General features: G+C 35.1%; 3 protein-coding genes across 4 annotated transcripts; all 3 read right to left on the minus strand.

The window, feature by feature from the left end:
* Window positions 1–411: 411 nt before the first annotated feature.
* LOC125810752 (probable histone acetyltransferase HAC-like 1) lies at window positions 412–10,841 on the minus strand. Of its 2 annotated transcripts, none has more exons than XM_049490235.1 (17): window positions 10,702–10,841; window positions 9,608–9,819; window positions 9,384–9,483; window positions 8,985–9,156; window positions 8,583–8,825; window positions 7,131–8,443; window positions 5,636–5,923; window positions 5,278–5,550; window positions 5,045–5,173; window positions 4,571–4,771; window positions 4,322–4,464; window positions 2,918–3,221; window positions 2,156–2,295; window positions 1,572–1,650; window positions 1,139–1,381; window positions 650–873; window positions 412–568 (listed from the first exon to the last, which is right to left on the minus strand). In XM_049490235.1, the coding sequence occupies exons 1-17, from the start codon at window positions 10,702–10,704 to the stop codon at window positions 508–510; spliced, it is 4,128 nt and encodes a 1,375-aa protein (XP_049346192.1). In that variant the 5' UTR covers window positions 10,705–10,841; the 3' UTR covers window positions 412–507. The 2 variants fall into 2 exon arrangements, with proteins under 2 accessions (XP_049346192.1, XP_049346193.1); XM_049490236.1 differs by having other exon boundaries at window positions 10,791–10,833.
* A 1,974-nt stretch (window positions 10,842–12,815) lies between these two features.
* Window positions 12,816–17,800, minus strand: LOC125810753 (uncharacterized). The gene is made up of 9 exons (XM_049490237.1): window positions 17,571–17,800; window positions 15,246–15,366; window positions 15,018–15,136; window positions 14,510–14,635; window positions 14,283–14,403; window positions 14,091–14,175; window positions 13,704–13,817; window positions 13,572–13,611; window positions 12,816–13,157 (listed from the first exon to the last, which is right to left on the minus strand). The coding sequence occupies exons 1-9, from the start codon at window positions 17,745–17,747 to the stop codon at window positions 13,005–13,007; spliced, it is 1,056 nt and encodes a 351-aa protein (XP_049346194.1). The 5' UTR covers window positions 17,748–17,800; the 3' UTR covers window positions 12,816–13,004.
* Window positions 17,801–18,927: 1,127 nt separating this feature from the next.
* LOC125810754 (cinnamoyl-CoA reductase-like SNL6) lies at window positions 18,928–20,864 on the minus strand. The gene is made up of 4 exons (XM_049490238.1): window positions 20,441–20,864; window positions 19,766–19,948; window positions 19,440–19,593; window positions 18,928–19,252 (listed from the first exon to the last, which is right to left on the minus strand). Exons 1-4 carry the CDS (start codon window positions 20,819–20,821, stop codon window positions 18,939–18,941), a joined length of 1,032 nt encoding a protein of 343 aa, XP_049346195.1. The 5' UTR covers window positions 20,822–20,864; the 3' UTR covers window positions 18,928–18,938.
* Between the last annotated feature and the right edge of the window lie 667 nt (window positions 20,865–21,531).

The following is a 21,531-nucleotide window of genomic DNA, read 5'->3' on the forward strand; positions in this document are numbered from 1 at the left end:
AATTAAATTTGGAGAAAAAAAACATCTATATTTTAATGAAGCAAACACCAAACACACGAGAATCTACAAAATGGGGGCAAAGAGGCCTGTATTATAGGGATCTGTGTTATATGTTCAACAGGAAATTCTGCCACAGACACTTCTCTTCGACTATATTAACTACTTGTATTATATTTATCTACAAACAACTACACTTTAGCTAAATTAACTATTTGTACTACTATATTCATCTCCAAAAACTTCCTGAGTTCCCACAAAATGGGTATCTAGGGAGGCAAGCTAATAAGGCCTAAGCCATGTTAATCAACTACAGTTGGCCACTATGTACATTTCATGTTTAACATATATACTATGATCTTGAGCAGGATTTATGGCAATCTTCACAAAAACTTTGCCACCAGCTGATGAGATTGTGCATCGGATCAACGTTGTCAATTACAGAACTGGCTGTACACTTGCGATGAATTTACACTTGAACAATCATGGCAATGTAATTTCATGTAGTCGCTAACCCCTTTCACCTCTCTGAAGCAATGGATTCCTTCTTGCTACATGCTTTTTAATGTCCCTGCATCATATTTGATGAAAGTGGAGTTACATCAATTGTGAAGCAAAAACATTGATCAAAAGTTCAGGACATTAAACATACTTGCAACGGGGAACTAGGCAACTGATATCTTGACATGTCTGTGAATGCCAATGCAGTAAGGACCAGATTTTGCGACAAAGTGCGCATCCCCCTGGAACTCTAACACTGCACCGGCTCGCATGTTGAAAAAGTTTCCTCATTTTGAGGCATCCTGAGTACGAGCAGGGATTACTTGGGGTTGCACGGCATTGTGATGCATGCACCAGTATATCCATTAATTTGAACTGCAACAGCAAATATCTTGTTAGATGAACGGAGCAATGCTGAGTAGAACTATCAAAAAACTAAGAACGTTATATGTATATAACAGTTGAGACCAGCACTTTATCCCAACACTCAAGATTCAGAACATATTGCTTTAGTAGACCCTTCAAAAAAAAAAAAGTTACGACGAGTAGACACTCTACACCTGAAACACTGATAACTAATATAACTGACATGCCCAGTTCTCTATGTGATCTTACAAATAAGAGATATAGCAATGCACACCTTCAATGGTCTCTGACCCTCGAATTGCTCCTTTCCGAAGCCAGAGTCAGTTTTAGACAGGTGAATGTTCTTGTTGAGATGATACAATATCATCATTGAGGAATGCTTGGCACGACGGAGTGAATCAAATTGATAGTGATTTTTCTCGCAGAAGCTTAAAAAAGAATGCCTATTCTCGAAAAAATCATTTTCAATAATGGCATCTTGGTCCTCAGTGCTAGCAGGTATATCGTTCACCACAACCTACAAGGTATTCACCATACCATCCAATAAAAAAAAGGGTTAGTAATCCAAAATTTGTGAACCAACAACTTCCTATTCTCTAACTCCCATTCTATTCATTTATATCGTGTATTACTCCTCTCTTTCCTGTCATGTCTCAGACCCATCTCACAGCTGGTAAAGAACTTTTTTAAGGCAAAAGAGAGTTCACCTCAGAAAGTAAATGCTCTTCTCCACTACTGGAAGTGTGTGTTTTCTGCTCACTAAGGTTATCCTTCAACGCGAGACACCTGCAATAAGAAAAAATATAAATTTCATATTACGGAACATATTGGATATTGCTATTATGATTCTCGCAGAAGTAGCAACCATTTCTACACATCAGAAACAAATTCACTATTTACATGTCTTTCTACACATTGATATTACAAAACAGATTGAATATTACTATTATGATTCTCATGGAAGTAACAACCAGTCTGCGCCAAAGATATCTATTATTGACTGCAGAAAGGGTGCACGGAGCTGAAAGGGCTCATGTTGTTTAAAAGGAGGTGCAGGGGACATAGCGGAAGTGTGGAAAACTTTTTATGACTTAATATCCATAAATGGAAGAAAACGCTGAAGTTTTAACTTCCTCTCTAGTTGTCCAAAGCAGTATAACATGAGTAATATATTATACCATCAGGATGATGTAAAATATCAATCAGCTCCTCTCCTTCCCATATCAAATATAGTTCAAAAGAAAATTCTTCGAGGAATAAAAAGGAGAAACTAAAGAGGTGGAACTATCACCTCGCACATATATGAAAGTTTCTGCACTGCTTACAAGACCATTGACCTTCTGATAATATTGCTTGTTGGCAGTTTGTGCACACAACATGCAAGTTTACAATGATGAAATCTTCTTTCACGGGTAAGATTGTTTGCCCCAGCTGTCAATTCAAAGAATTAGAAAGAAATAATTTATAATTCATTCACACTATTGGAAAACATTTGAGTTCTTTGGGATGAACACACGCACATGCAGAGAGATACAAACACACACTCGCTCAGACATGTAAAAAAATATTTGTCTTAGCATGTCTCATCAATAATCCAGACAAAGAGATCAGTTTTATTAACAGCAGAGTTCATAGCTTCTCATTTGCTGATAATGACACCATTCATTCTGGATATTATAAATTGTTTTTTCTATTACTGCAAAATGGTAAGATGCTCATTAGATGTTGCAACCATTTTAGATGATATTTAAGGTTTATCTAATCCTCCATCCCATTATACCTCTTTTTTTCAAAAAAATCTAAAAAGAAGAAAGTTCATTGAACATCCATGAAAAGAAGGAAGTTCATAAAACCTCCATGTACTCCCCTCCTTTCTTTGCATATTCCTAATTGTTTTATCTTCTTTTTGTAGTTTTACACAACAATAAGAATTATGTGACAGATCCACTTTTACTCTCACACCTACTCCAACTAAGGACATAACTCAGAGCTAACAACAAAAGAAAAATCCTTCAGTTGAAGTATGCAAACTGCGGACATAATGAAGCCATACCTTTTGCATCACTAGAATATCTTTAGTTGCATCTGCAGAAAGATTGTCATGTCCAATTGCTTTTAACGTACTCTTTGTCATTAGCTTTTTAACTTTATTCCGTGAATCACCTCTGCTCTCTTTCTCAATATTCCTAACTATATCTTCTGCAGCACCCGACCAATAGTCTCCGTCGAAATATGGCAAATGAGCAGCACTTATTCTGGCACTATTCCTTGTACTCGGCACAAAAAAGTGGTCATATAAATTAGTGTAGTTCACCACGATATCCTCTTCAGAGGCTTTCCTTAACATTGACCTATACCTGCAGCCCAAAATAACATAATACATTCAACTCCATTGAAATACTGTGTTGAGACCAAGAAGTACCCCTGAAACCATTTGGTTAGTATTGAAAGCTTAAAGTTAATATTGTCTAACCAGATTTGAAGAATTTAACGCAACAGATGGAGAAAGGTAATATCATTTACTCAAATTGGAAAAGGTGACTCCCTGTAGGACTGAGACTAGGCACAAGAGAAATTGACAGCGCCCGACAAAGCACTATTCTGGAAGGGGTTTGTGGAGTTGGAAAATGGTCATAGCAAAAAAAATACTCAAAAGGAGAATTGGTTAACTCAACAGGTCACTAACTTTCTACAGGACCACTTCTGTAAAGTCAGCAAGATTAGGTGGATTCATGTGAAAATTTAGTTCTGCAGGAGATTGGGAAACAAAGAGGGTAAAGTGACAAAGCATAGCAATCATACCTTCATGCCCTGATGTGGACGGTTTGGAGGTAGTGGATCAGAAGAATTTGAAGGAATCCGAAGAATTCTTTTTTATATTTAGAAAGATTGGTTAAATTTTGTACATTTTTGAGTTGACAGAACCTTCCTACAAATATAAATATGATGATCTTCCAGAATAGAAGGGGATCTTCATAAGTCTTACGATGAATTTGACTGGCAGGCTAGATGGAAATGAGAAGGAATATCATTAGCTTTTTATTTAGTACTAATTGGTGAACTGACAGAATTCATAAGCATTCAGCAGGCTCTGGAGGAATTCCAGAAGGACAGAGAATTTAGGATTCTGAGATTTTGACAAATTAGAAGTTCATAAATGGAGGGATTTTATATTAGTAAAAAAAATCTCAGACTTTCTGAACTGTCGAAGCAAAATCTTTGTTTCTGAGTAGGCAAACTTCATGGTGTGATTTACTTTTGAGGTCTTGAAAGCAGAAAACTGATAATATGTGAGAACTTGTTCCCTTTTGCTATCAAAATTACAAAAGAAAAATTGCCCATTTCTCCATGCATATCTATGAAAAAACTAAAACATGATTATATTGATATCTAACACGAGAAAAGGGGGCAGGAAGGATGAGGAAGGAAAAAAGGAGCGCAATAGGAAGACACATACCATAACCGGAGCTTCTCTGGTTTTGGTGTTTTCTGAGATTCAGGATGGCAATACAAGATGTAGTCTTCACCTTTTACAGGGGGGCAAGCCCATAAATAGCAGGTTGTAAAACCTCGTTTCTTGCAGTAATCCATGTACCCAATCTGATGTGATAACCAAGAAAAAGCAAATGTTTCGTTAATCTAGTGATTCAACAGATAAAACTAAAATCTATATTTAAATATAAAAAGGAGAGTATTTTGCACTTACCAGTATTTCCTGGTATACAAAAGTTCGCAGAGCTTCCCCTTTCACAGTTTCTATATCAGGTTTAAAGTACTTGATAGAATCGAGATATGATATATAGACGCAACGTCTATTCGGAGGGGCACATTCTGATCCAAACTCTTGGACATACATTCCAAATAGGCAAACATCTACTCCTCCAATTTTCTGGAATAATAGAATCACCTTTTTGGACATTATGTCAGATTCAGCTCAAAAACATATATAGGTATTTTCAGAAGACATGAACAAAAGAAAGGGTGTGGACCACAAAATGTTAAGCAATTTCATTTAGTACTCCACAAAATCATAAACAAGCAAGTGTTGTCGAAAATATCAAGATAAGATCAAACTTCATGATACAATAAAGCTAAAGTTTGGATTGAGATTATAGCTTTAGTAAGGGAATCTTGCATTTTTAAGTCACAAGAAAGAATGCCAAAAGTTCAATTTTCTCACCTTTGATTTGTACTGGAACTCTGGAGGATAACCTTCATTGTGACAAAGATCCAAAAATGGCTGCTTTACTTTCAAATTTCTGTTAACAGACAATACCACTCTGACAATTAGATCTGCTGCACCAGGTACCTGCTCAAATTTAACTATTAGAAAAGTGTTTGTTATGTGGGTGACCCTAACCATAGTGAAAGTTTGTCGGGAACAACTATATTCAACCTATTTTAGTAGCTTACCTCATCAGCATCCTGTCCTGACAATTTTGCTCTCTCATTTCTTTCTAGGTTGAGGCGCCTGAACAGTCTCTGCTCAATGTGATCACTAAGCATAGTTCTTGGAAGATCTTGAGCTCCGATAGAAACTGGTAAAGGCACATGCTCTCCTGCTTCTATCTCCTTTAAACAACAAAATGGACATATGTACTTTGCTTGTCCTTCTAAATCTTTTTTAGCATTATAGAGAGCACAAATTTGATGTTGCCAGCATTCACACTTATCACATTGTACCCACTACAGATATCCCAATGAGATAAATTTAGCAACAACAGAAAAAATAAGTACCAACATGTGAAACAGAAAGTCATACTAAACTCACCGATTCTTCATTTTGATCATTATTTTTTGCCTTTTGAAACTTATTTTTGCTAATTGATAGTCCTTGGGATGAGACATCATCGCCACACGACTTCCTGAAACATTTTGTACAAAAGCAGTGCCGTCCACCAGCTTCGTCCACAGCCCAATAATAAACCAAGTTGCGCTTGATACACTTACAACATGATGAACAATATACAGGTCTTGGGACAAAAACAAGCCTATCGGTGCCACATAATTGGCAGACATTCTCAGAGATAGGAAGTACTGTCATATTTCCAGTTGATCCCTGCAAAAAATGCAACGGAAAACTAGTTGTCAAGCTAATTAACAAATTGACGAGCCAACATTAGGATATAGAGAGCCTCCATTGAAATACCACATGCACAAAAATAAGAAAATAAAACAACTACCCCTCAGTCTCAAACAGTTGGTCGCAGCTATATTAATCCTCTCTTACCATTTTACTCAATTTAACCTCATTGCCGATATCATATAAAATAGAAATAATAATAGAAATAAGCATAAAAAGTACTTTAGAATTTCTACTAACGTATAAATCTCTAAAAGGTGTAACAACTCCTAGAAAAGTATAAAGACGTAAGGTAAAAGTGCTAACTTGACTAAAACAAATTCTCAACTAATAGGCATCTCTTATAACTCCCTTCGCCTGTGTGAGCTTGCTCATATTTCCAGTCCTAAGTCCGAAAAAAGAAGAAGGTTGTGGTAGGTTGACAACCAATGTAAAACTAGCCATGAAGAATCCTCACATACAAAAAATAAAATAATAAAGATAAATATAAACAAAAGAGTAACCAAAAATAAAGAAGACAGGAAAAGAATTGAGGAGATTAGCACAAATACCTTTATCCTAATGCATGTACTTCAGTAAGTTTCAAATAACTAATTATATTTCTGCAAGCCCCACAATGTGTGCAATCTTTTAGATCCCCTCCCCCCCACCCCCTACCCCAACTGACCAAAATGGAAGAAAGGTCCCTTTTTCTAATTCTTTTTTTTCTGCAAGGATATTTGCCTTGCTAAGGAGGACTTCTCCATGAATTTAATAGGACAGTAACCAATACTGGAAATGCTAAGAAATGTCTTTAAGTTGTGCTTCTTTTACTTAAGCTATCTCTACAGTATGTGCTAATGCAAGAGCAAAAACTTATAGTTCGAGAAGGTTTGTGAACTCATTTATGCATAAATGTGAGACACTTCTTTACATATCTGTGTGACTTCTAATTCATTGTTGATACCTTATACCAGAACAATAAGAGTGATGACCATAAAAGAGAACAAGAAATTATACATAAATTGTACCACTAAAATATTATCACAAAATAAACAAGTTGAAGAAAATTTTACCCAGCAGTCAGACCAGCTCAAACAATAATCTATCAAATTCTTCTGAATTTTGTTACTCTTTAAGTCTTCTTTAGTTTTGATATCAGAACAACACTGAACATATATGAATTCTATGTTATATTTCAAACCTGATTATATTGACTGAGATTGTGGATATGATCCTTCAACTGCTCAATGGTGAAATAGTCCGTCAATGAAATACCCAGCCTCTTTGGATCTTCTGATCTCATTTCCATCTGATAATCAGCTTTTGGTTCAGTTAAATCGCTCCTTGCAGATGAAGTGGTCTGGTCATACTTAGATGCACTTTGTAACTCCTGTTGTTGATCATCAGTAGGCTCTATAGGAAGAAAAGACAACCTTTCTAAGCTCATCTGGGAAGAACTGTCAATCTCATTATAATCTGTTCCACTGCTGCATGTATGCACTGTCTTCTGCAGTCCACAATCATTAGTGAGCTCTGTAGAGGAAAAAGAACCATTTGCAACATGCAAGATGTCGATGTTGGCAAGATTGCAAGATTCACCAGCTGTATTCTGGTCCTCCACACAGCTGGCAATTTCGTTACTGATCTCTGTTTTATTCTTCTTGCTGCAAATAGGACTTTCAAAGAACTGCCCTAATGATAAATGTACAGCAGCAAGGGACTGCTGATTTCCAGAATCAGCATTGGAAGACCCACATTGAAGCACAGGGAGATTTTCCACCCTCTTCCGCTTTGATGGTGGCAAAGCAGCTTCATTGATAGAAGATCTAAAGCCACTACATTCCTCATTATGGAGAATCGCTACCATATTTTTGTCTGACTCCTTAACATCTGTAGGATGCAGCTCTCTGATCGGCTTGCACATCCCACAGCCAGCATATTGACAGTTTTGAAAATGAGATATCAGTGCTGAGTTCCAATCACACCAACATCTCTTTCCATTGCATACAGTTAAATGCAAGTAATTCATAAAAGGAATTCGAATTCTCCCAGCATCTACTACTCCACTATTGTAATTGATGTATAAAGCAAGAATATCATGTAAAGACAAATTATCTGAATTTGAAAGGTTTGCAGATCCGATTGGATGAACATCACAGTCAGACCCATTTGAAGAACCAGTATGAAGTTGATGAAGATCACGTTGCTGAATACTAGGTAACTGCTCTGGGAAAGGCTGGAATACACTGGGTAAACTCGATCTTTGTCTTGATACATTATTCATAGTAGCATCTTGCTCCACCAAATACCCATATGATCTTGAATTAGGCAGCTGATAAGACATTGCAGTTGGCAAAGTGTAGTCTTTAGAAAACCAATTAACTTCCGATTCTGAAGGCCAACGATTCAGATGAGACGAATCTACACTTTGTCCATATAATGCTGGAACGTTGTCATGATAAATATTCTGATTAGTCTCCAGGTATCTTCCACAGTTTCTGAGATTGAATTCAACTGACCAAATCAAGCAAAAAAAAACAAGTATAATAAGTGACTACACACACAAAAAAAAAAGTAGTAGTAAGAGTCGTGGAGAATGGAAGTACATTTAAGAACTAAAACATTACAAAAGTTCATAAGAAATAGAAATTACCTTCATCAGAATACTGCGGCTTAATTAGACTTTTTGATACTGACTCGGAGATACTTAGAAAACCGTTATCTGAATATGTTAGTCCATCTTCATAGGGTTCCTTATTGGCATTCCATTCTCCTTCGGAACATACAGTAACAGATGAGAATGGCTCAGGAGAATCAACAATCTCTTTGGAAATATATGACACACCGGCCGAGGAAAGTACTTCTCCCAATTCACCTGGCTTATTAGCTGATAATGCTGTATCAAAAGTAATACCTTTAGAATTTCAAATTGCAACGCATTAAATGTCACACGTAAATGAGAGAGAGAGAGAGAAGAAAACAGAAAAGATAGATCCATGTGAGGGTGCAAAGCTACTTGCCACTTTCAAAGCTACAAAAATTGTCAAAAACTCACCTGTTTGGAGTAAGCTGTCAGTCATACAAGAAGCCGTTAAGTGATCATGATGTACAGATTGCAAATTTGAACTGCAACAAAGTGCCTCATGCTGCCATGCTTGTGGATTATATGCTTCTTGCTGGAATAAATTTTGATATTCACGTGAAGGTATCTCTCCCACATGATCCTGCTGTTTTAATTCAAAACAAATGAGCTCAACTCAATGAAGCAGTTTAGACCAAAAATTAAACATTAGTCAACCAACAAAAGCAAACTCTTAGCTGGTGATGAAGAATTCATTCAGAAAGCAATGGACTATTGACAATCCTCGAAAAAAAATCCAATTAAAGAATCACGTGACAAGAGAATTTGACATGTTTCTCGGACTTAAATATAATAACCACCAAAGAAACAGACCTTACAAACTGCATCTACTGATGGCTGACTACTCAAGTCAGGCAAATTGTTGAATATCTGCTTGCCCATGTCCAAATTCCTTTTCCACATATAACTCTTGCTGCAAAGGAAAATAGTTTTTCAAAGTTAAGAAAATTATGCAAGTGTATCATTCACATGATATCATATGTCCAGGTTTTAACAACTTTGTCCATGGAAAAAACAAAAACAAATTTAGAACTTACATTCTATTTCCAATCATTCCATTCACAGGAACCCTTGTTTGATCATTGGTCCACTCAATCTGATTATCATTTTGTTTCTCACGCTGTTGTGAACCTGTGGTATTAAGCTGGAGGAGATCTGATGCCTCCTGGAATAAGTAGGTTCCTCCAGAACTAAATGGTACCCCAACACTGCCTCTGTTCAAATTCATCTGGCTTTCTAAACATTCCTCCTTCAATGAAAATTGAAAAGCCAACAAAATTAGGAGTTTTCTACACTTACCAGCTGACACAAACGTGTTTATATTACTTGCAGAAGTGATACTGACGCTATGCGAGTTAGAAATTTTTTGTTCAAGTGCCAGCAATGGCAAATTCAAGAAAGAAAAAGATCTTCTCAACAGTTCTGAAAAGCATTACTCCATAAAAATCTTATATGTGTGTGTGTGTGCCTATCCAAATTATATATATGTCTAGAACCTTTATATCTTTTTACCAGGAGAAAATAATTACACCTTTGAAATTCCCGGGACATCCTATATAGATTTTCATTTGAAGTACTTTCTCTTGTTTAAATGCTCATCCTCTCACTGTCCTGGTAAAGGGGTGGCGCCAACCACGTGAAGTTCTATTCAACAACTATGGTGAGATTACCTTAAACAAACTCCATTGGATAAACATAGACTAATTCCTACAGAATGGGAGTAACTACACATAGAACTTACCAATTAACTCGAACGTTCAGTGCAAGTAATTAGTATCCATTATTGATCCATTACACTAAACAACTAATCACCAAGAAAAGTTATTCAAGATAAAGAAATTTTAAAAAGGAATATTCAATAGAATCCTTAAGTCTAAAATTCAGTCCTATTCTATGATTGTCATGCTGATCAACTTGCATGCCACTGCATAATTCAAGGAAGTTTTTCGTATTTAAATTGTAATTCATACCACTCACATGCAAATTAGTAAACCTAATCACAATTCAAGCCATTATCATGTATAAAGCAATTAAGAACGTAAATTTTGTAGGGCAAAAAAAAAAAAGTTCATCAAAAACTATGATATTCTAACAAAATATTACAATTCAATTAACAAAATTCGTTCTTTACCATTATAATTCATTCGACGAAGATTAGGGTTTTGGTATAATTAGGGAGACGGCAAGAAAAATAAATTTATAGAGAAAAAGAGAACATACAATTTGATTTCTACGGGGAAAGACAAGTTTGTGTCCGCTTCGGAAAAAAAGGAGGGTAAGAGCGCGGCAAGGATTTGAGGCTGAACCGGATACGAATTTGGGTTGGATTCGGATCTTTCACTTATTTCTAGCCCACTACAATAAGTTTCAGCTTGGGTCAAAGGTCCATTAAATAAGCCCTAAGTTATTCAAATCCTAAATAAAAAAGGATACACTTATATTTAATACTGTATTATCCTTTTTTATTTAGGAGTAGAATAACTAATATAATCATATAATTAAGTTTTAAAAAAATTGCCAATAATTATGCGTGGCTGTAAATTGTGAAACTTACTTTAAATAGCATGTATTTTAAAGAGCAACTTTCACATATATCAAACATAAAAATTATATTTGTATGTTATAGACTTATAGCTATAGTTTGCATAATTGCGCTCCATAGCAAATTTTATGTTTGCTATGGAGCTTTTGATTTGTATAATTTGCTACAAACATCTAATTTTATACAAATTGTTCAGTTTTGTATAAATTCATTTATACATTATAATTTGTATAATAAGATCTGTAGTTGTATAATTATAAGTGTATAGGATGAAAAATATATGTATTTGTATTTGTATACACACTTTTCTCTCGCTTTATACAAACACAAACACATTTTATACCGAAATGTATAAAATGGCTAATTGTATATTGAAAATGGCTAGTTGTATACCGAATCAGATGACAAAAAAAGGAGATGTTTGTTGCGAATTACAATTAAAATAAACTATGGCTATAACATTTAATTTGAATTAATAGTTTACTATTTCATACAATTTTCCCTATTTTAAACACACCCTCATGTTTAGTGCATGACTACCTCATCTAAAAATATTAATTATTAAAAAAACATATTTTTATTTATTCAAATAATATTTCATATGCGGGTTTGATTCCTTTTTAGTCAAACATGAAAAAAATTTGGATAATAGGTGGTGTGGAGCTCAAACTCAGCACCTCTGCCTACTCTGGTATTATCTTAAAGTGTGTATAAAGAAGGAGAGTGTAGAGTACTGGCATCATATTTAGTATTTTGACATGAAACATAAATTTATGTGTAAAATACTTTAAGAATTCCAACAAATAGCATACATGATCCTATAACTTTAAAAATATAATGGGTTCAACTGTTCAAGGCAAAAAATAAGGTTGAACCCATAAAATTTAAATTTTGAATTTAAATCTTTTTATGACTATCTTATCCAATGACTTAAATGGTTAGAGAAAATATATTTTTACCTTTTTAATTATATACTCTTTCAAAGACCGTAAAATTCTCTCTATTACTCAACGGAATTTCATGAATTTCAACTTCTACCTGAAGAGAGAAAAATCAACATTATTTAACAAACATAATAAGGTTGTCAAAAAATAAACTAACACAATAAGAGGAAGTTACGGGGCACGGTACCGATTCATTTTATTTTATCAAAGATAACTGACCGATTAGTTGATTTGTTTTTAGTATGCAGTTTTATTATTCTTCAGACGTCGGCCATAATTATGGTGTTGGAAAGTTTACTGGTTAATCACTGAATGCCAACTGATTACATGCAAACCAAATCTTACGTTATTGCTTTTCTTTTTCGTCTGCTTACAAATTAATGTTCCTTTCTTGATTTGATACACTTTGATCTCACCGACATGTATACGACTATATAATTAAAAAACATTTTGATACAGTATACGTGTCTTTAATTTAAAATCATAAAAATTAAAGTCTTATTTTCATCAAACTAAGACACACAAACAAATAAGGAGGGAGTATGTTCTCTCATATAAAAGGGCCTTAACCAGGTTGAAAAAATGAGATCCATATTTACGATGGCCTTTGACTCGTGAGTGATGCATGACCAGTAGAAAGAAGATCCTTCAATCCCATTATCAGTGAATCATTCTAAACAATACAGTAGATTACATTATGGGAAGGTGAACTAATTTATAACCAAGGGGACAAGTCACCTTGGGTAAAAATGTTAAAAATTGGAAGTAGCCCCCAAGGTTATTACTAGGTTTAGTTTCAGTACACAACTATAATTAATCTGTTTATAAAAAGAAAAGTAAAAGTCTAGCCAATATTCGTCATCTGGGACAAAGTACAAATATGAAAAAGCACTTCCAACCTAGCAGTCATGAATCCTGTTCTATGTCTTGCTGCTGTCTTCTACAGTTCTACCTTAACCACCATCGTTGAATACTGGAGATCGGAGTATGCATGAATGGAGCATATCGTTGAACCAGAGGATTTACATGCCTCCCAATTGTAGCCCACATGCTCTGATGGTAACCAGCAGTAGCAGGAGCATGATACATAAGCTTCAATAGCTGCACAAGAGTTGAAATACATGTCAATGAAAATTAAGGATAGTAACTACATGATGGGACACATGCAACTTCCATCAAGTTTAAACTCTCAAATATGAATGAACATATTTAATAAAGGGCTGGGTAAGATATTTGTTGGCAGCATATGGGTGTAACTGACAATACAGTGCGCATGACCAACAATATGAATATGTTTCATATTTGCTGTTTTATATCACAAAATTGAACTCTTCCTCTCCAACAAGAATTGCTGACATCATCACTAAGATGCAAAAGAGGTCGAAAAAGAAACAATAAAGAAGGCACAAATCTAGAAATTTCATACATTGCTTTCAGCAAAAGAGCTCATTCATCTAGAAATTGCAAGGAAAAAGAAGCTGAAAATACTAATGAAAATGACAGAATGACGCATACCTGCCAGTACATAAAAGTTTGTAGTATGTTACGCTGCCACCTGCATTTTGAAGGAAGTGGAAAGCTATAAGCATAAAATGGAAAGAACAATGAGAATAACGAGTATAAGCACCAGTAAGCTCAGATACTAACGAAAATAGGGAAACAACTAAAAGAAGTCCCAGCCCAATCTCAGCCTGTGAAGACAATATGCTAAGAGTAGTTGTGTTTGACTCGACCCATACACAAGCCTCTTCCAAGAATTTCCTGCAGATGTTGTCATATAAGTTCAGAAACAAGGAAAAATATTTCTAGCACATCCCCACCCTTCACACAACCCACAAGAAATAATCAACGGCTGGCACAAATGGAGAAAAGGACATCAAATAGTACACCACTAAGAGATTTACAACATGAATAAATATTTTTCCATGACATCAAAGATTTCCCTAGGATGTTATTCAATTTTAAACAATTTTACAATCTCTCATTTCGAGAGAGAACTTTTCTTTTCACAAAATTAAAGTACAGTTCCGCTACCTGTATAAAGAAGATGTGTTGAAGTTGCGTCGAAGAAACTTCGCAACATGTTCAAGTCCTCGGCATATAACGGGAATCAAAGCAACTGCTCAGCATTGACCAATAACATATGTTACTGAACTTAGACATCAAATCTATAAAAAATACTAAGAACGAGAAGGACAAACAAAACCAAGCCAAACTAAAGCTCACATTTCAAGGAGAGATGTGAAGTGACAAAAGTAAGGCAGTAAATGAAGTAGAGAAAATCTTTCGCCATAATAACTGACTGAAGCCAAACTTGCAGTGCCTGCAAATTCCAAGCGCTAGGCTTCTGCAAAAAGGTGAAAAGATTTATCAAAAGTTGCCTCCTAGACCAAAAGATTTGAACTAGCCTCAAACAAAGAGAGGAGAAAAAAAAATCGGCATTCAGAATTTACCCCATATAATGCGTATAATGAATACAGGGAAGAACATGCAGTTCCTGCAAAGGCCAATCGATATGCTCTGTTTGACAGATTTGTAGGTATAAGAGGAAAGATTGCAAGAACTGCTACAACAAGGACCTGTAAAGAAGGGTACCAAAAATCAATCGCAAGTTACTGAAGGTTATAAGAAGTCATGCTGAAAGGCAATAATCCTCCAAGGAATTTTTCCGTGATGCATCCCTGTTAATAGAGAGGCATCACTGCTAGAAAAAGTTGGCATGTGGTAAAGAAGGGCCCTATCAGTTTCCATCACTATAAAGGAGATGAGGTCCTATCTTTGAAAGTATATATACACATAATAACCTCTTTGTGCTAATAGAGAGTTAACCATTGCCAGATAGAGCAGTTAAAACATTTTAATTTGTTGACAGGAAGCAGCTAATTAAAACTTTTTCACACAGTGCAAAATTTAAAAAGACAATGTTCCAAAATTCAAATCACTACGATGAAGATATGGTACCCAAGCATTCACTGAAAATTGTATAGTTTGACGGTTCCATCGCGGTGACGTTGCACTTGAAGTTGGAGTTGGAGTTGGAGTTGGAGTTGTGGATGTCCCAGAAGTTCTACTAGCTGCCCCTGAAATAAGTTCCATTTGGATGAAAATACAAATTTACATTTGAAATGAAGATGTCTACCCGGAAGAGGAGCTCTTATAGTCATTCAGAAATCCGAAAGAAATTCATACCAGAGTTACGTTGTCTTGGCTGGTTGTTAGAAGTTGATGAAGAAGAAGATTGTGGGGCTGATGATCTTGCTGATTGGGATGAACTGCTGGTAGTCATTGGTTCAACAACAAGACCAGGATCCTGGACAGATAGATGCACAATCAACAAAGCGAACCGCAGAAGAAATCTCCCAAGATAAAAATAATAGTAATAATCAACTGATTATTTAGAATCATCTGAAATTCAGTCAGACAGAGCCAAGCTTAAGTACTCATCAGAAAGGGCAGATAAATCAGTTACAGAAAAGTTAAAATTGGAATTCACATTTCATTTCACTTCATGTTAAATATTTCTCAGTGTAAAGTCCATAATACTAGTAGCTCAGGACTGCTGCACCAGTATATAACAGAAAACCACCACCTAGTTTTATCCATCCCCGTTGAAAACTGGGCAATGAGGGTTTTATAAGCTCTCATACAACGAAACAATATCCAACAATGGTATAAGCAATAGGAACTTATACAGTTATTCAAAATAACCACGTCATAGAAGCTAAAGAATAGGGTGACAAAGTGCAGAAGAAGAAAGCAGGAGGATTGTCAAATAAAGCAAACATGAAATTCTCAACACAATTTCATCAAGCCCAAATTTGTCCAACACTGTATTTAGGAATGGCAATGGGGCGGGGTGGGTGCGGGTGCGGGGAAGAGCGGGTTACAACCTTTGCGGCACGGTGCAGGTTATAGCTTTTGCAGGGGCAGGTTTAAATCTTTTTTAATAAAAACCATGTGGGGTGGAGCAGGGTGCGGGTTTGAGATAAATCCAATAAAATCACTAAAGTATTTCTTCCACTTATCTTCTGTTTAGGCTTTAGGCAAGAAAACCAACTATCAAATACTTACCAGATTAACCTTTTATTTGCTTTTATTAGCTTAATCACTTGGACTTATTTTCAAAGAATCAATAGTTTATTTTTTTGTTGTCATTGTGTTATGTTAATTGAGAATCCATTTTTCCGCTATTCTTGGGGATCACTTTCTTTTGTCATTGTGTTATAATAATCAGTTCTCTTTTAATTCTTCAGTTGTTTCGTCATTTTTTGTATATATTCAAATAGTTCTAAACTATCAAATACTTGTCTTTTGATGAAAGGTTTCACAGCTATTGCATCAGTGATGTTTTTATGATAGCATAAGCTATCAAAGTCATTCAAAAAAGTTCTATTTTATAAAGAAAACAATAACAAATTTTGCGGGGCGGGTTTGGGCAGGTTGAAAGAGAAAATTTTGTTATGTGGGGTGGGGCGGGTGGAGGTCTTCACGGATTTATGCAGGTTTTCCCCGCCCTGCCCCGTTGCCATCCCTAGCTGTATTTATTATCAATGCAATAATATAACAACTAGCTAAGGAATAGGATGACAAAGTGACCTGCATGAATTTCAAGAGATAAAGTGACTTAATATATAAGGAAAAGGCCTAGGTAAACATCAAACTTAACGCTCTTACACTCAACTCCGCAAGGGCAAAAAAGGATATTTTACTGAATTCATATAGACAATATCAGTTTAGACTACAAAAGCCCCAAACACTGCATTGAGATTTCCCCGGAAATATGTAACAACTTCAGCTAACTTTCCAATAGCAGTTAGTAGTGGAAGGAGTATTAGTTAATATAGGAGATGCGGAAGGAGTGAATTGCAAATAATAAAGGGCCTGGATTAAAAGTAGCTAAATCAAGTTTAACGTCTGAGATTAGTCGAGAGGTTATCATATACACGTTGAGGGAAAGAGTGGAGACGTGAAAGAAACTGGTATCCTACAATTCTCAACTTCTTCCTTGCCTCTTCTCTCTTCTTTTCAACTCCGTTCTAATCCTGTCTTCTTCTTCTTTCGTTTCAGATTGAGATCAAGGAACTTCATCTAGGCTATATTTATTTAGTTCTGTTTCAGTTCTGTAATTTAGGTCAGTGTATTGTTAGATTGTTAGTTTCAATTTCAGATAATCGAAAATTGTTCCACAAACATTGACTGTGTTCTAGTTTAGTTACTTTTCTATTGAATTTCGAGTTAAATTCATAACAAAATAAAGCCTTCCGAATCAACATATGGATATTAGATCCATTATAACATAAATCCCGCTATTAATAAAAATACGAAATCCAAGGATCCCGGAGCAGTTAGGGGAAGAAAATACTGTAACAGATATAGTGTATATACACATGAAACGCAAATTCATCAAACTAAGCACCAAATCTAAAACCAAGTGGAGTCTGCTATGTAACTCAGGTATATCTGTTCCGTTTTATTCGGCATGATGAGTCAATTAGAATAAGAGGGAATACTGACAATGTAACGATGGTAGAACTTGCGCTTGAAATGGTCGACAACATCGGAGCGGGAGCCCATGTGTGGAGGAATGAGAATGTTAGACCAGTAATCTGCCCATCTTGGATCATTCTCATAGTCATATGCCGCCGCCGCTATCTTCTTCAATTTCTGTGGATCCTCTGCCTCTTCTCCCATCTCTCTCTCTGCTAAACCAGTGGAGTCGTCGTCGTCTGTTCTACAATTCTTCACAGTCGTTTAGTCGTGGAGTACCTAGAAATTTCCTCGCATTTCCTTTTCACACGTCTAATTATTAGAAATATATTTTTAATTAATAATATGGTTTACTTTCAAGAAAATAATAACTTTTAACAGTTAAAAATAAATTAATTTTATTTTGATTTTGAAATAATTTAAAATACACTTTTTCATAGAAATATTATGTTATTCGCTTTAGGTAAACGACATATTTCCTACAAATAATTAACCACATGAATGGAGCTAGTACTAAGGAACATGGATTTCTTTTTCGTAGAAATATTATGTTGGTATATATATTTTATTATTAAAATAAAATATTAAATGTATATGTTAGCGGTATAAAATTGTGATGGAAGATAACTATTACTAGTTTCTTGTAACTCTCATCACCATTAGTTTCTTATAACTTATGTAATACCTATCAGATTTATCTACCTATATTACCACCGCTCAATATTCTACCATCGATTATATGGAAAACTTCTTCATCTATAAATAATGGTGCTTTTTCCTTTGTGAAGTATCAAGAAAGATGAGAAGAGTGAAATAATATTTAATATGTACTAGTGAAAGAGAGAGTAAAAAAACAAAAGAATAATATTCTAAGTTTTCAACTATATTCACTATACAAAAGAGAATAATTATATGTTGAATGCATGTGTTCTTTTGTGGAGTTTTGGATTCTTCAACTAATTCGAAATTGCTTGAGTTGTACGACGTTGTTGGGATGCTGTATTCTGGAGGGGACAAGTCAAGAGTGATACAGCTGGATCAGTGTAAATTATGTCGCAATGGACTTAAATCTTCTTAAAAAGAGTGAGATATCCGTGCCTCAGCCTGAATACTTTTCTATTCATTTTTGTCCATTTATTTTCAGCTGTAATTTTTTATATTTGTGTTATATTAGACCAACATATTATACTTATTAGTATTACTACAGTCTACATAAATAAATTATAAAATTATTGAATATAGTGTTGTGGTAAATTGAGCTGAAAAATAACTTCTGCTCACAAATTCGATTATCAATCATGACATTACCTTTATATAAATTCCTGACTACACTTCTCTAATTGCTACCTTTTTTGTAATAATATTTTGAGTTAAGTACCATACAAATATTATTATTCACTGTTTGCAAGGAAGGCGTTGTGACGCATGGAATAGTAATCTACTGAGCTTTGACTTAGTAATTCTGGGAGGAATTTCATTATTATCAACTGCTACTGCAAGAGGGCTTTGATCCCCAGACAAGTGGCCAGATATATTCAAGCCATTTTCAAGTTGTATGGCCTCTTCCAATGTTCCAACTATTTTTCCAAAGCAAATATATCTTCCACACGCTCCATAGTCCATATCTTCATAGACGTAAATATGTGCTTCTGCCACTTTACTTACTTCTTCAGTTGCTAGAATTCCTTGTCTTAGCATGAAATCGCCACCTACAAGTGAACATTTCTTCAAGTTAGTAAACAAATCGATCAATTCCCAATCTATTTTATTAGTTTGATCCATAAAATTAAATGTGAAATTTGATGCAAAATAGAGTTGCAATTGCTAAGCTCTTCTCCAATCCTCAATTAAGTGGAAAATTTTAAGTTATAGATTATTGATTGTGTGAAAAAATACCTTTGAGGTACGGGAGAGAAGTTTCAAGGTGAGCGTTTGGGAAAGATGGTGCCATGAGAAGTCCAGGACATAAAGTAACAAGTTTCACCTTCATCTCCCTTGCTTTCCTCCAAGCAACCTTTTCTGCCCTGGTCTTGGCCAATGCTAGCCAAAGCTGTTTTTTCCGTGAAAAGATTTTAAATAGTAGAGACGATTAATAGTAGAGGTGAATCAAGAATCTAGAGTTAGTGAGAGTAAGTGATCGTATTATATGTATACATTTTAATTCTCTTAGTATTCCGTCTGCCTTTTAGATGAAAATGAAGAATGAAGGCTAACAAGTATACCCTGTGTTCTCTACAGAATGTCTCATCACTCCAAGAGCTCTCATCTATGAGGTTTGGCAGGTCATTTTTCCAGATGCATGCAAGTAGAGAAGAGGTGAAAACGCATCTTTTAACATATGCTGTCCTGCCACAAGCTTCTATGACATTCTTTGCTGCTTCAGCTTCAATAAATGCCATTCGTTCCTGAATCATATTGGCTTGTCAGCATATCTTTGAGATTTACACAGGTTGAATTTTGTTTAGTAGAATTTTTTTAAAAAACAGAGCTGCTGCACTAGGTGAAATTTAAAGAAATTTCTGTTCATCATATTTTATATATATATATATATATATATATATATATATTTCAGCAACCTGATGTGTAAAAAGGAGGTTGAAGAAGAATTGCTGCTTCAATTATTCTGATGCTAACCAGCCAGGACTCAAGATTAAAGAAGATAGTTACCTTAGAGTTGAGAAAGATCAAATCCTAAAGTTGTGGTCCTTGTGGACAATGAATAATATAATGTACCATTCCAAGTTAGTCAACTACCAAATAGAGTGAAATGAAGAACACAAGTTCTATGTAGTGATTAATATGAAGATACTTTTACATAATCGATCATATGACTGAAACAAAAGTTATTGGTAATCATTTATAAACTTAAATTCAAGAGAAAGAATATTATGACTAACCGTGTATCCAGAGATCCCTTGCGGATCAACGAAAGATGATGTGTGGAAAACAACATGACAACCTCTAAAAGCATCGCAGAGGCTATCTAAATCATCCATTCTTGCCACCACAACACTCTCCAGTCGCTTCATTTCTTCCCTCATCAGCTCCTTCATGTCCTCAAGATTAGCTTGATTTTGAATAATAACTCGAACAAGGTAACCATATGCCAAAAGCTTCTTGATCAAGTGAGAACCAAAGTAGGAGTTTCCACTGGTGACACAAACAATTTTCCTGTCTCTTGCATTCAAACTGCAGATAAAATTACCACTAGAAAAGAACATTCCATGATCATTCCTCTGCTTTAGTGGCTCCAATTCTAAGGATATTGCGACATCCATCCTTCTGTTCAGAGCCTTAAGGGTATCATAGTTAGAGAGTGGCCTACTTATATACACTTATACAAGCTCTGTATGTACCAAAAGATAATAAATTAGTTAAGTAGTAGATAAAATGGTAAATATGAAAGAAATATGGGATGCTGTGATTGTATGGAAGTACTAATTGCAGGAGTTTTTGTCTTTTAATGTCAACTAGAATGTTAGGTAGTGTTTGTGGAGGTAAGTTCACCTCAATTTTTGCTATCATTGAAGCACTAAGTCTATATATTTAGAAGAAGAGATTTATATTTAATTACTGTAAGCCAATCAGGTTCCCCATCTACACCTACCTAACATATTGGTCATTCATCAAAGTGCGAGATCTTCGATACTTATATCAAAGTCAAGGCTATAGTATTTCACATTGGGACAGTTAAAAAAATCACTTATTGATCTGTAGAAGGGAGAACTAATTAAGCTAAAGATTGGCCAGTGTCTCTGTCTCATGAATTCACTCTTGGATCATTTATTATTTTATGGAAAATGTTAAATCAACCATAAATAACTTGCCGAACAATTTTACAAATTTTGCGGCATGAAGGCAGCGTACGTGGAGATTGCAAAATCATCCAAAAGACAAGTCATACAATTGATGCTACTACTTCCACGCTCATTTAATGGTACAGGACCGGAATCACAATTATTTGGTAGCGTATATAAGAATGGTAGTA

Source organism: Solanum verrucosum, unplaced genomic scaffold (assembly GCF_900185275.1).
Source record: "Solanum verrucosum unplaced genomic scaffold, falcon-dt-bn FXZP01000032.1, whole genome shotgun sequence".
Classification (NCBI taxonomy): Eukaryota; Viridiplantae; Streptophyta; class Magnoliopsida; order Solanales; family Solanaceae; genus Solanum; species Solanum verrucosum.

What these genes read in the sequence shown, in the direction of transcription:
- LOC125810754 (XM_049490238.1), bottom strand. Translation starts at nt 20,821, where the DNA reads ATGGATGTCGCAATATCCTTAGAATTGGAGCCACTAAAGCAGAGGAAT. An exon ending in AAGGGATCTCTGGATACACG is followed by an intron (nt 19,949 to 20,440) that starts GTTAGTCATAAT and finishes AATATGATTCAG; the next exon opens with GAACGAATGGCATTTATTGA. An exon ending in TTCTCTCCCGTACCTCAAAG is followed by an intron (nt 19,253 to 19,439) that starts GTATTTTTTCAC and finishes GTTCACTTGTAG; the next exon opens with GTGGCGATTTCATGCTAAGA.
- LOC125810752 (XM_049490235.1), bottom strand. An exon ending in CAGGACAGGATGCTGATGAG is followed by an intron (nt 5,174 to 5,277) that starts GTAAGCTACTAA and finishes AAATTTGAGCAG; the next exon opens with GTACCTGGTGCAGCAGATCT. An exon ending in TGCCTAGTTCCCCGTTGCAA is followed by an intron (nt 569 to 649) that starts GTATGTTTAATG and finishes AATATGATGCAG; the next exon opens with GGACATTAAAAAGCATGTAG.
- LOC125810753 (XM_049490237.1), bottom strand. Translation starts at nt 17,747, where the DNA reads ATGGGAGAAGAGGCAGAGGATCCACAGAAATTGAAGAAGATAGCGGCG. An exon ending in AATTTTCAGTGAATGCTTGG is followed by an intron (nt 14,636 to 15,017) that starts GTACCATATCTT and finishes CCTTCTTTACAG; the next exon opens with GTCCTTGTTGTAGCAGTTCT. An exon ending in AAACTTTTATGTACTGGCAG is followed by an intron (nt 13,158 to 13,571) that starts GTATGCGTCATT and finishes ACTCTTGTGCAG; the next exon opens with CTATTGAAGCTTATGTATCA.